Below are 14,498 nucleotides of genomic sequence, written 5' to 3'. Positions count from 1 at the left end.
GTCGTCGTCATCATCCACCCCAATTCAGTGACTCTAGCTTAGCATATATTCACCATAACCCCTCTCACCGGGAACTCCTAAGCAAAATTCCAAGTATTCAGTTTATTTTGGAGCTCATAATGGAATGTTTCCTGGGGACCTACAACCCTGGCTATCAAGGGGTAATGATTTAACAATCATATGAAACTCTTTTGGGTTCAAAGCCATGTGTTAATCATCATCTCAAAAGTTTCACAAGCTTGGGTTTTCACACTGGTTGGTGTGAGTGACTCCTCAGAGACACAGGAAGGTGGAGCAATGAATTCAGCATAAGAACCCTGGGAGTGGCTACAGTCAGGTAAACTTCTAGTAGTAAGAAGAGCTACTGTACACACAGCTTAACTTGATATGGTTGGTGGCTGCATAGGACCACAGCCACAGCTTTGAGAAGTTTTTTTTTTTAAAAAAAAAAAAAAGCAACAACAGCAGCTTTGCTCTACCTGAAGAAACAAATGGCTATACGGGAAGGAAATGGGAGTTTTGCCAACAGCTACAGGAACCCTGCATTTGAGGTAAGATGAAAAGGTTTTCATTCTGTGGAAGGCTAAAATGGCACAGCATGGTTTTAGGGAGCTTATCTGATCAACAGGGACAAAGGATTTTGCAATCCCTGGTACACCTGCCAAAATGTATCCTACCTGTGCTCTTGACCAAAAGGTTGAATACAATTGGGGCATTGTGAACAGAGGCTTCAGTCACTGCTTTCTTTGTCACCTACTGTATCACTACAGCAGACAGAAAAATTCTTGGCATGTTTGTTTTTTTGTTTTAACTTTGGAGCCTTGCTCGTTTTGCTTACAGATTTTAAACATTCTCCTGCCTCCTGCTACCTTTCACTGACTGAAATTGTGCTCAGCAAATTATCATGGTCATTTTGGCTCCATGGCTGCTTTGGTAGTGTGGTAAAGTGGTTAGGGTGGCGCTGTGGGTTTAAACCACAGAGCCTAGGACTTACCGATCAGAAGGTCGGCGGTTCGAATCCCCACGATGGGGTGAGCTCCCGTTGCTCGGTCCCTGCTCCTGCCAACCTAGCAGTTTGAAAGCACGTCAAAGTGCAAGTAGATTCAAATTGCAAGTAGATAAATAGGTACCACTCCGGCGGGAAGGTAACAGCATTTCTGTGCACTGCTCTGATTCGCCAGAAGCGGCTTAGTCATGCTGGCCACATGATCCAGAAGCTGTACGCCGGCTCCCTCGGCCAATAAAGGCAGATGAGCATTGCAACCCCAGAGTCGGCCACGACTGGACCTAATGGTCAGGGGTCCCTTTACCTTTACCTAAAGTGGTTAGAGTGCCAGACTATGGACCATGGAGTTCTGTGGGTGACCACAAACAAGGCAGTCGCCACCTCTCAGCCTAACCTACCCCTCATGGGGTTGTGATGAAGATGAAGTGTGGAGAGGGAGGAAAGTGGTTACATGATCCTACGAAGGTAGAGATAGGGTACACCCATTTCTCCCCCAGGTAGAGCTGCTCCCCAGTCAAGGGAAATAGCCATAGCCTGGACCGTAGAGTTCAGTAACAATGCAACTGCTTTGCACCCCATAGGTCCAGGTTCAATTCCTGGCATCTCTGAGTAGGAACAGCAAAGGCCTTGTCTGAAACTGCAAACAGCTGCAGCCCATCAGTGTAAACCAGGGGTGACTGGCAGATAGGAAGGCATAAGAAGGAAGGATGTGGTTTTCCTTCCCCTTTTATCCAGCTATACTATAATCTGCATGGTCAGAGAATGAGCCAGGTTGAGCTCTAAGAGGAAAGAGAAGCCAGGAACAATTGCCTATTTAAAAAACAGGCTTTATGATTAAGCAGTATGCAAATTTTGTTAAATAAATAAACCAAATGGGTACAACCCTTCATAACAGTGAGAAGAAATACAAACGGTTGTAAAGCATTTTGGGATTTAACATTCCAAGATGCAAGGATCGGAACCTGCTTTTTAAATAAACCCATCATTCCTTACCCCCCCCCCCTATTTCCTCAAAAGTATGCTATCTTTAATGTAGCAGCAATATGCCATTAAAAAAAACCCCAATGTAAAATGGATTATTTTCTAATAGTTTGTAGTACATATCAGGACATAATCCTCTCTAGGTTTACCAAGTCAGGAGTATCCCATATTTCAGAGCCCCAACCTGAGACCCATAGCTGTCAACTTTTCCCTTTTCTTGCGAGGAATCCTATTTGGAATAAGGGAATTTCCCTTTAAATATGGGAAACATTGACAGCTATGCTGAGAACTAGGGGAGTGCCGCACATGGGGCAAGCCCAGTGAGGTAATTAAGCATGACACATTAATCACAGTCGCTGAGAGCATATCATTCAACGGAAGAACTGGAAATCTAACAAATGAGAAAGTTTGTCGCTGGTTGATGGAAACCTTAGCTCAAAGGGCTGTTCCCAGGTCCAGCTGAAGTAAGGGGAGTATTCCTTCTCATGTGCTTAGGGAACCTGGGTAGGGAACACTGAATTTAGACTACAGTGGTACCTCAGGTTACATACGCTTCAGGTTACAGACTACAGTGGTACCTCAGGTTACATACGCCTCAGGTTACATACGCTTCAGGTTACAGACTCCGCTAACCCAGAAATAGTGCTTCAGGTTAAGAACAGAAATCGTGCTCCAGCAGCAGGAGGCCCCATTAGCTAAAGCGGTGCTTCAGGTTAAGAACAGTTTCAGGTTAAGTACGGACCTCCAGAATGAATTAAGCACTTAACCCGAAGTACCACTGTACAGATCTGAAGGACTAACTGGAACAAATGTACTTTAGAATTACTTCTTTAAAAACTGAAGCAGACATGAGAGGCTCTGACTTTGATTGAAGTGGTAGCACTGCTCAAGTCTTCCCGAAAAATGTTATTCCAGTCTTACTCTTACCTCTGCCCCAGAGCTATTAGCTCCACTCAGCACTGGGAGGTGTCCATTTTAGCTCGTAGGGTAGAAGACATGAAGACCAACAGCCTGGGAATCCAGAGCCAATGAGGCAGAGGCAACTATAATAAAAAAATAATAAAATTTTATTTATATCCCACCCTCCCCAGCTGAAGCTGGGCTCAGAGCGGCTAACAACAGTAAAAGTAACACAGGTTACATAAAATCACGATCAATTAATTGAAATACATTCTAAAATCAATTCATTCTAAAATCAATTCAGAATTAAATTAATGGCAACCATTGGGCTAGAGTTCTATGAGGATTACCAAAGGATTTTCCAAAACTAATCATGGTTTTGTCGAGTGCTTTTTTTCCTGGGGGTACGCATACCCCTGAACATTTTGTGAGTCTAAGTTTGGCCTCATTGAGGGGCAGTGTTTCAATATGAGGGGGGAAATGAGAGTACCCCTGAGCCTAAACATTCTTTTAGGGGGGGAAGCACTGGTTTTCTTCCCCTCCCTGCTGAGCAGTGGCGTAGTGTGGGGGGTGCGGGGGGGGCCGGCCGCACCGGGCGCAACATCTGGGGGTTAGGGTTAGGGGGGGCAAATCCAGGGGTTAGGGGGCACAAATCCATGGGTTAGGGGGCGCTAATTACTTGCCTTGCCCCGGGTGCTGACAACCCACACTATGCCACTGCTGCTGAGTTCAACACAGGCAACAGTGAGAGGAGGCCTGACACCCAGGGTCACCCTGGCAGCCAGTTGTGAGTAAGAAGGCATGGAGGTAAGGGGCTAGCTGGAGGCAAGCTGTTGGTGATGGGGCACTGCCACTTTCGTCCTAATGAACCAGCGTCCACTGAACCCATCCCTGGAAAGGAGATTAATCAGGAACCTATTGCACCTGCATATTTTCTATTGCAGGTTGTGAGATGGATAGTGGCTCCTTATGTTAAATAATGGGACACGGGTGGCTCTGTGGGTTAAACCACAGAGCCTAGGGCTTGCCGATCAGAAGGTCGGCGGTTCGAATCCCCATGACGGGGTGAGCTCCCGTTGCTCGGTCCCTGCTCCTGCCAACCTAGCAGTTCAAAAGCACATCAAAGTGCAAGTAGATAAATAGGTACCGCTCTGGTGGGAAGGTAAACGGTGTTTCCGTGCACTGCTCTGGTTTGCCAGAAGCAGCTTAGTCCTGCTGGCCACATGACCCGGAAGCTGTACGCCGGCTCCCTCGGCCAATAAAGCGAGATGAGCGCCGCAACCCCAGAGTCGGTCATGACTGGCCCTAATGGTCAGGGGTCCCTTTACCTTTACCCCATCTCCCAGTGTCAGTGATCAAAACTGGGATGCCTTGTAGCTACTTTAACTTTTAAAAAATATGGAGTTAGCCAATCACAGACTTCCCGTTTCCTGCTGTGTTTAGACCCAAGTTTCACACCTTAGGGATGCACTAACAGTTTAATCATTAAGCTTAAACAAAGAGCATCATTCATTCATTCTAGAGTGTAAATAAGTGAATTATCAGCTTATATCAACTGCTTACATACAGCTATCTACTTCCTAATGGTCAAAAGGTCATACTGTAATAGGAATGCTTTCTAGGCTACTAATGGGAGTGGCCTTGCAGTGACAGTCTTTGTTCCCTCCCTCCCTCTATGTTTGGAAAGGGCTTTTCTAAGACAATCAGCAATTAACAAGTGGTTAATTGCTTTAGCTCCAAGCCAAGAAAAGCTTCACACACTCATTTCTGCACAGCAACAGGTTCTCAAACACAGATACCCAGAGAGAGAGAGAGTTACTGAAAGTTGACAGTACAGTGGTACCTTGGGTTACATACGCTTCAGGTTACAGACTCCGCTAACCCAGTAATAGTGCTTCAGGTTAAGAACTTTGCTTCAGGATAAGAACAGAAATCGGGCTCCGGCGGCGCGGCAGCAGCAGAAGGCCCCATTAGCTAAAGTGGTGCTTCAGGTTAAGAACTGTTTCAGGTTAAGAACGGACCTCCGGAACGAATTAAGTACTTAACCCGAGGTACCACTGTAGTAGGAAAGGCTCTTGCATCTGAATTCTCCCCCTCTGCTCTGAAACAGTGAGAAGACCTACAGTCCTGGGGCAGAATAGGGAATGAGGAAGCTACAGCCACAGAAGATGCGAACACCTATAATGCCTCAAAGAGAATGGAGAATTTGGGCCAGGGGGTTGTTATCCACAGCAATTCTAGGTGTGAAATTCAATGCAGCTCTATGTAAGGGATGAATGCACAGAAGACTCAGGCAACATGGTCCACTTTCCTCCCTTCTCCTCCTCCCTTGTATCACATGCACACACCCTAAACCTGTTTCGGGAATCCTTCCAAGCACCCAGTGCAGGTTTAAGGGGTGAGGTGCATTGGGGGTGGGAGTCTCATTGCATGGGCAGACCTTGTTCCATGCATGTGACAACTTAGTTGAATCCAACCCTGAGAGCCCAAGAAGACGAAAGCAGTCCTTTAAGTAAGCTACTTTGGAGATTTGATGCCAAGCTGGCATTCCCCTAAACCTGGTTATACCTTTCTTCTTGCGTATGTATCATACTGTCATACTGTTCTGGTTACTTAAGGTTCAGCTCTTAGAGAATGTTCTCACTGGTAATATATATGATAAGTAATTTTTCCCATGGTGTACACACCTGTTCTTCATGTCCCCTAGCTCATCTCTCACAGAGCAGGTTTTGTGTGCTTTTGAAGCATTACAGACACTATTCATTCTATTATTTCTATGTCATTTCCAACATTCTGAAGGCATACAGACATGAAATATGGAGACTTTCCAGCATGACTTTCCCTTAGGGCATAGCAGATATTTGAACATTCCAGTAAGAGGTTCTTCATTCATTTCAAATGGGGTTTGTGAGGGATAATTTCTCAGTGGATTTTGCTCTTGTGATATAATAGTATTCATTGTTCTTTTTCTTTCTAAACAAATCGTTTCCGTGAGCTGCCTTTGACTCACAAAAGTGACACAGAAAGGCTGGAGTGGAATACTTGAGTAAATAAGTAATTATTTTTCAAATAGGGACTTGCCTAAGACCATGCAGGAAGCTCACACCAGAAGTGAAATTTCAAGTGGAGATTGTAGTGTGTGTTTTTTTACACTTCATACTTAGTCACTGCGCTCTGCTATGCGGAACTGTGGCTTCTTTCACAAACGTGCCTTTCCCGTCAGCAACTGGGCAATGCAAATCTCTTGAGGAAATACACGTTTCTCTGGTTTAAACTCTGATGCCAAAATAGGACCGCCCATAAAACAAATCCTGGACTAATGTCAACCTCCTGAATGTTAAAGCCTCATAATCCAAAGCACAGCGTACAATTAAGCAAAGAGTGGTTTCTGACTACATCAAAGATAAGGGTTGTTTGTTTGTTTTTCACAGACAAAGAACTGCATTTCCTTCTGGGCAATTTTCCTGGGGGTCAAATGCCAGTGATGGGCAGGAGCAGAGGCAAACATGGGCAGAACAATGAACGTGTATTTTACCTTTGAACAGCAGGCCAGTTCCTACACACACTCATACAACCCTCTATATCCTCTATCCAGACAAACATGATCAGCATTATCAGAGTGGACGGTTAAAATTTAGCAGGTGGGGGGACAGTCAATAAGGGAGCAAAACAGCTGTGCAAACACATCCACCTGCCAGGGAGGGGCCAGGTCCAATTTCCCATCCCTGATCCAGAGTCAGAAACTTAGGCTGGGTTTAAAGGTAAAGGGACCCCTGACCATTAGGTACAGTCATGGCCGACTCTGGGGTTGCGGTGCTCATCTCGCTTTATTGGCCAAGGAAGCCGGCATACAGCTTCCAGGTCATGTGGCCAGCATGACTAAGCCTCTTCTGGTGAACCAGAGCAGCGCACGGAAACGCCGTTTACCTTCCCGCTGGAGCGGTACCTATTTATCTACTTGCCCTTTGACGTGCTTTCGTACTGCTAGGTTGGCAGGAGCAGGGACCAAGCAACGGGAGCTCACCCCGTCGCGGGGATTCGAACCCCCGACCTTCTTATCGGCAAGCCCTAGGCTCTGTGGTTTAACCCACAGTGCCACCCGCATCGTGGTTTACACTGGGTTTACACTGTACCTATAAAACATATTAAACGCACACACAAACAGCGGCGGAGGAAGCAGCTCGGGCGCTTGGGGCAAGTCACCCATAGGGGTGGGGTGCACTGCGGGGCCTCTGGAGTCTGCCTGCCTCCTCCCACTCAGCTGCCCTACAACTGGGGGGAGGTAGGGGGCGGACTGTCTGGGCAGTGCGGAGCCTTGGCGCACCCAAGCCACCGCATCTCTCCCAGGAGAGATGCATGGCTCTGGTGCGCCGCATTTCCCACCATGACTGCCACCCTGCATTTTGTCACCCCCCCCCCCTCAGTGGTGACATCTGGGGCGGACCGCATCCACAGCAACCCCTTCCTCCGCCCTTGTACACAAACACACACAGATAAGTGTTGCTGGGAATTGTGACTCTGAGGGATAAAGCACAGTGCTTAGAATTCTTTGAGGGAAAGAACATGCTTCAAATGTGCTTTCTTTTCAAATAAGTTTTATTAGTTTTCCAATATTCTCTCAATAATACCCAAATTATAACAATATCAATTAATTCCAGATCAAATGTGCTTTAAATGAGCCCGTGAATCACTCTGCCTATTTGGGTAGTATCTTCAATGCTTTTGTTTTGCTTTTATGCATTTGTTGTACATTTAAGGCAGAGTTGGTGAAGCCGTGACCCTCAAGATGTTGCTGTACTCCCCAAGCCTATCCTCAGCCCCAGCCAGCATGGCCAATGGTTAGGGATGACAGCAACCTCCGCAGTGGCAGGTTTCATCCCTCATTTAAACAGTACAGCCTAAGAGGCTCTTCACACAAATGCAAGTGTGCACAGAGAAGGCTCTATAGAGACTTTCTAACAAGTAGGTCAGAGGTGGAGATGGTTGCCCAAAGAACAGAATTCATTGAACCTGAATGAGCATCTCTAAAGGGCTCAGAATTGCTCTCCTGTATCCTACAGCTGAGGCAGGATGATGGCAATATGCTTTGGCCTGAACTCTGAACCAGGAACCTCTTCAGTAAAAGCCAAGCTGTGTACACTTTACTGTTTACCTTGGCTCCAGTGTGCCCCCACTGCTATTGTTCGAAGCTGAGCAAGCAGCGCATTAGTCACAATTCATACCTATCCAGTAGTTTCTTGACAAATGCTGCTGTTTGGCATTTCCCCCCTCAAACAAGCTTCCATCTGCATTGAAAATGTAAGCTGCAGTTTGTCAATTGGAAGTCTACTCAATAGTGATCCAGAGTAGATTCCAATGTATAGTTAGCAGAGTGAAAACTTAAACACATTGCAGGACCCCCCAAAATAGACCAGAGGCAATTGTATTCCATCCAGCAAAGCTTTACTGCTACTGAAGGCAAATGAGCATAATGGTCACAAATCCAATACGATCAGGATTGGCACTCTCCATAAGAAATCCAGTTGCAGCAGACTTAACTTAAACTTACAAGTTACTTATAATAAGCATATAGCATACTATGTACAGAACACCACACCAGAACAAGAGACAGAAAGAGAAAGTGTGAAAGCCATGCTCCTTCTGGCCTCTTATTATAGTACCAAAGGTGTCATGGACTTTGAAGACTCGAATTCAGAACGCAAGGGAGAAACGTGCTAAGAGGAAGGCACACTTGGCAAATCCACACCGTGATCAACTCCAGCCTGGGAACCAATGTCCCCACTGTGGAAAGACGTGTGGGTCCAGAATTGGCCTCCACAGTCACTTACGGACTCATTGTTAAAACCGTGTTTATGGAAGACAATCTTACTCGGCTACGGGTGATCGCCAAAGAAGAAGAAGAAAGGCAGAAAGACAAAACAGAACCAGTTTAAATCAGCTGTACTCAGCTTCCCAGAAGGAATAACCCAAACATCAGGAAACTTCTGTTTGCTTCTTTCACACAGAGAAGCTTCCAGAACCCTCTTGAATTAAGTAGAATAGGGGGAAGAAACTCTACACATCAGATCAACACTTTCTGCACCAATAAATGCAAACTGACACAGTTAAGCTGAGGTGCGTACATTTGTGACATCTGTGGTAATGCACATCAGGCGAAGACATCCTTCTTCCCTCTGATGTATACAGCAACATAAAAATTTTACTTGAAATGGTTTTAACAAAATGCAGCACAGGGAAAGTACTACACCTTGCTGCATTTTAAGCCACCGGTGTGTACTAGCCCAAAAAAACCTCTCAGATATTCATATCCATGAACCTTAGGTGATCCCTTCCCTTTTTGTTTCTGTATCATTTTTGCATACCTGCCTACATGACGAGTGGCATGCAATTATCTTAAAACATGCATCTGACACAAGCAGTTTCTTTAACTTGGGCAGGATCTGTTTTCATTAAGAACTTTATATTTTCATTTCCTGATGGCCATGTCAGAGCAGATGATTCAGGAGCCACTCCTGCCCTCGGGATAGAAAGAAAAAGTATTTGCATATGGCATAGCAGTGAAGTCAGACCTATAATCATGCTGCCATTATGACAATGGCGGATTGGGTCCAAGGAAGCAGTGCTTCTTTTCATGGCCTTGATCCAGAACAGAGAACTGACTCATTTCAGTCACAAAGAGGGATTCTAAAGAAGCACCAAGGACTCCAAGCATTGCCTGGTTATGTCTAGGACCCGTCTTTGCTGAGAAGTGTGATCAAAAACAAAGGAGAGCAGGGCTCCTATACCTTGACCAGTTGTGTCGTGTTGGACATTTCGGCAGGCACAACTCATCATGCAGATGTGACAAACAGCGGCATCTGTTGAAATTGCTCTATATGATGAAATGGAAGAAGAACATCACCTTCCTTTGTTCTTTTATGGTCACCCGATTGCAGCTTTCACAAACCTGGTGCGCTCCAGACTACAACTCCCATTAGCCAGATAAGAAGGCGTCCCTTCCAAATGTTCTGGTTCCACAAAAGCTCTAGGCAAAATTGCTAGCGTGATCTTTACAGTGAATTGGAGACCACAGGTTTTGAAAAAACATTGTAAGCAAGGAGAAATCATAACCAAAGGGCAACATATAACAAAACCACAAGATTGTTTAGACTACACAAGCCCACAATCTAAGACTAAACTTTAAACAGCTGCCAGATACTATGTAGTTCAGGGTTTTAGTATCTAAGTTTACAAGTATAGCTTTACCCACTTGTGAAGAACTATGAGAAACGGGGGGAAATTGCATCAGTCAAAATTTATGTCAGTAAAATATTATATGCATATGAGCTCTGGCCTATTTGGAATCTGGTACAGCTGCCAACTTTCCAAACAACCATGGGAGTTGTGCCTTTAACAGCAGTTATGTAGACATTAACAGACATTAACACAGGGATGGGGACTTGTGGCCTTCCAGATGATGTTGGGACTACAATTCTTATCATCGCTGACTATTAGCCATGCTGACTGGGGCTCTTAAGAGTCCAACAACACAGGTTCCTTATCTCTCCCACAGTTTAGTTCAGTATTTTTTGTGGACAGTCTAGACGCCTGTTGTGGGACAACTAATAAATCTTTGAGATGGGTCATGGGGAAACTGAATTAAACTGGACCAGAATACTATGAAGTCAGTACTAAATACTAGGAATCCTTAATTCTGCAGCTCCCGCTTCATCCATTAGGTGCTCCCATGGTTCCTATAATGCTGTTTGAAACCTCCAGGTATAGGGCAGTATATAAATTGAAACAACAACAACCTGCTCACCAAAATTCACAATCACCCTTTTTAGAAGGTCAAGCTGTGTAGATGAGTAGCAGAGGGTCAACAGCACTGTCTATTCTATGCCCTACAAGAGCTCACTTGAACGTTGTAATAACAGACAATACAACTGCAGGCTCTCACGTAGACAAGTATGGTGTTTCACTGAGGATGAATGTCTGAAAGTGTCTATTGTCTCTCTTTAACTCTGCTATCTTCTTATTAAGGCATTGAAGTGGGGATGTCCTCACTGTTGTTGTCCAATGGGCTGATAAAGGTTTGTTATTAACTTCCAATCAGAACAAATCCTCCATTTTCAATTGTTGTGCCTTTTAGGAGGAAATCGAAAGTGATGATACAAACAAAAAGAATGATATAGCAATGAGACACAGGAACGTGGAAAAAGGCAACCCCCTCAATCCTAACCAGGTAAGAACTACTTATTTCACCCACTTACTACAAGCACTTCTGAATCTGAATACCAACCAAGCTAAGGGCCAAGCTACGCTTCTTGTTATAGCAGACTTCCTCAATGTGGTTTCTTCCAGATGTTGTTAGACTCCAACGTTCATCAGCCCCAGCCAGCATGGCCAAGTCAGGGTTGATAGGAGTCTTGGTCCAGCAGTGGCAGGCTTTGGGCTTTCAGATTTCAGTGGTGCCCTGTGCAACACCAAAATCCGATGTGCCCCCTCCTCTCACATCTCATTCTCAGTTATTGTTGCAGTGTCCTCTGCGACACCCTCCTGGCTTGGCCCTCAGTGCAGGTGAACCAGTTGTACCCCCCTCCTTAAATCTGCCTCCAAGTTCAGCAACATCTGGAGGACACCAGGCTGGGGGAAGCAGTGTTAAAAAATCTGGATTTTTTTTAAAAATGGGTGGGGCCAGGAGGAGTTTACCCATTTCCACCTGCCCCACAGTCCTGACAACACTCACACACAACTTCCATCTTGCAATTGCTGTTGGGGGGAGAATTTTCATTTGGACCACGGTGCAAGGGGAAACTCTTCCTGTGATCATGATTCTGATCCCCTACTGCTTTCTTTTCCTTTTTAAAATAACACTTAAAGGTGATGGTGTTTTTAATATAGCAGCCCTAAACCCACAGTGTTAGGCTAGCTTAAGGTCATATATGTCAGCAGAGGTAGATGCCTGGGACTGGCCTGCAGGAAAGAATGGAAGAGAATTTCATTTGTTTGTGTGTTCAGACCCAGAAACTGCCCCCCTAAATAAATGCACACATGACTCAAAATTTTGGTTTGGTTTTTGGCAGAATTTAGGCCACAACTTTATTGATTACAGCAAGTGAGTGGTTGCATAGGCTCTGGTTCGACTAGCTCCCTGCACCGTTGCAGGTAGCGCTGACCCAGGGCACCAGCATAGGTCAGCCAAGGGTGAACACCTGGATAGGCGGAAAGCCGGAACAGGCTATCTCCGCCACCTAAATGCCCCCCTGGACTCAGGCACGGGCACAACCCCCTCACAGGGTTGACCAAACCATTAAGCCCCTTGATTCCTCTAATGGAATACCCTTCACATAGGGATGGCAAGAGTGTTCTCCCACCAGAGCCTATCCACAACCTTACAAGTTGTGACAATTTGCTACGCAGCAGGCAAAACCCAAATGGCACCAGCCAATCAGCCAAGTGGGGAAAATTCCTGCCCTGCCCCTGTCCCAACGACAGACAACACACGACGGCATAGCAAGGTCAAACGCAACAAGCTCTAAAAGTAGGGAAAGGTGGGCGGGTGTTCCAATGCACACGCCGAAAGAGGAAGCTCTGGGTCATGTGCATGGGCATAAATAGGTCCCTCGAGCCATTTGGACTGCGTCCCATTGGCCAGATTGTACCCAGCTTCGAGGGACCTATCAGTCAGGTGTTGTGGCTGACCAAATGTTCCCACCCACAACACAGAGTGTCGGTTGTCCAGGTCTCACCGCAGTATGTGCCCTCTTTAAGGGAGGACCCGATTTTCCATCTTTAAGCAGACAAATCTTAATTTTCACCTCTTGGATATGGATTGCATGGTAATTATCCTTCAGATTGTGCACTCAATTTTGCAAGAAACAGTAGCTGAGGGTGACATGTTCAGGATTCTTCTCTGTTTCTTCCCACCTCCCCCGACCCATCCAGCTTGACACAGACATCAGTATTGAAGGTGACCAGGAAGTGGACAAACATGACTCAGGAGAAAACAAGGACTCTGGGTGCAAAGGGTAAAAAAATCATTCCGAATTTCCCACTACCACTTTCCTCTTGAAGTGAAATGTCACCACATAGATGTGTTCTGTTTGCCAAATCAACATTCAACACCGTAATTCCAAAGGTGTCACTGATGTGCAGAAGCCTATTCCAGAGATCATCACTTGACCTTGAACTTCAGCCAAAACTGTTATTGTTTCTTTCCTCTAAGTAACACAGAGGGATGTATACAGGGCTGCCCCATTTTATTCTAACAAAATTTTGGGAGGAAGAGACTTGGAGAGAAAAGGACTTCCCCAAAGCCAGAACTTCCAGCATTTAAGGCCCCATATTTTATACAGAGTGTCAGAGATCAGGGGATGGGGAAACTCAGGACCAAATGCAGCCCTCCGGGACTTCCTTTCTAGTCCTTGGGACTCTCTCCAATCTCCAGACCACAAACCCTCACTGCGGGCTGGAATGTGTCCTTGAACTGTAATAAGGTTTCCTGCCTGTCTGGATAAAAGGCTGAGAATCAGTGTGCCAATACGTTTTTGAGTGACTCTACTCTGCAGACAGCACCTTACAAATCTGTGAAATGGGTCCAGAGCTTTGGGTCCAGTCTGCTTCCTTTTGGGCTACTTGGAGAGTAGCCTGCTTCAGTTCGGTATTCCTATTCCTCTGTTTGTCTTCAATTTTGTTTGCTTACCTCCACCCTCTTTTGTCGTTCTAGGTGTTTTGAAAAGAAATACGATTCAGCCTTACACTTTTTCAGGAAACATAAAACCAGAATTCGATATGTTATTTATGGAATACTAATAGCAGGTATTTACTGGACATCACAGAAAATGACAATCTCTTAGTTGTATAGAGAGTTTGGATGTGTGTGTGTCTGAAATTAATTACACAAAATGGAACAACCTTATTAGACAGCAACTGAAAATTATTTGATTGCATATCATGTGGAATAGTAGTGCTACTTATTTTAGGATCTACAGAGGGAAAGATATGATGTACGCTTACATCATCATCATCATCATTATTATTACATTTATACCCTACCTGTCTTCCAAGGAGATCAAGGTGGTATGCATGGTTCTCCCCCACCCTCATTTTATTCTCACAACAACCTTGTGAGGTAGGTTGGGCTAAGGGACTGCAGCTGGCCCAAGCTCACCCAGTGAGTTTCATCACTGAATGAGGTTTTGAACCCTGGTCTCCCAGATCCTAATCCAGAGATAGACCTAGTCTAGAGTCCCACGAGTTCCAGCCAGCATGGTCAAAGATCAGGACTGAAGAGAGTTGGACATCAACAACATCTGGAGAGCCACAGGTTCCCCATCTCTGTCCTAGTCCAACACTCTAACCACTGCACCAAATTGGCTTGATGTGATATACATCTTTTCAGTATAGCTCAGTTGGTAGAGCATGAGAATCTTAATCTCAGGATCATGGGTTTGAGTCCCACATTGGGCAAAATATTCTGGCATTGCAGGGGGTTGAACTTCTTGATGATCCTTGTGGTCCCTTCCTACTGTACAAATGCTTTGATTCTTTGAAATCTCTTTGTAAGATTTCAAGAGACTGCCACCTACTTCTAAACTTACTACAGTGTGACCCTACACATATCTATTCA

At 45.3% G+C, this 14,498-nt stretch overlaps 1 protein-coding gene across 2 annotated transcripts in view; it reads left to right on the top strand.

The window, feature by feature from the left end:
* The first annotated feature begins 379 nt into the window (after positions 1-379).
* The window catches only part of SLC28A3 (solute carrier family 28 member 3), a 50,784-nt gene continuing 36,665 nt past the window's right edge, over positions 380-14,498 (top strand). For both annotated transcript variants that reach the window (XM_081930582.1, XM_081930581.1), the window contains exons 1-4: positions 380-551; positions 11,019-11,111; positions 12,815-12,897; positions 13,596-13,687. In XM_081930582.1, the coding sequence (XP_081786708.1) occupies positions 492-551; positions 11,019-11,111; positions 12,815-12,897; positions 13,596-13,687 (328 nt within the window). In that variant the 5' untranslated portion in view covers positions 380-491. The remainder of the gene's footprint in view (positions 552-11,018; positions 11,112-12,814; positions 12,898-13,595; positions 13,688-14,498) is intronic.

This window comes from Podarcis melisellensis, assembly GCF_964234715.1.
Source record: "Podarcis melisellensis genome assembly, chromosome: 11".
NCBI lineage: Eukaryota > Metazoa > Chordata > Lepidosauria > Squamata > Lacertidae > Podarcis > Podarcis melisellensis.
The sequence above is the reverse complement of the archived record's forward strand: the minus strand, read 5'-3'. Positions and strand labels throughout refer to the sequence as shown.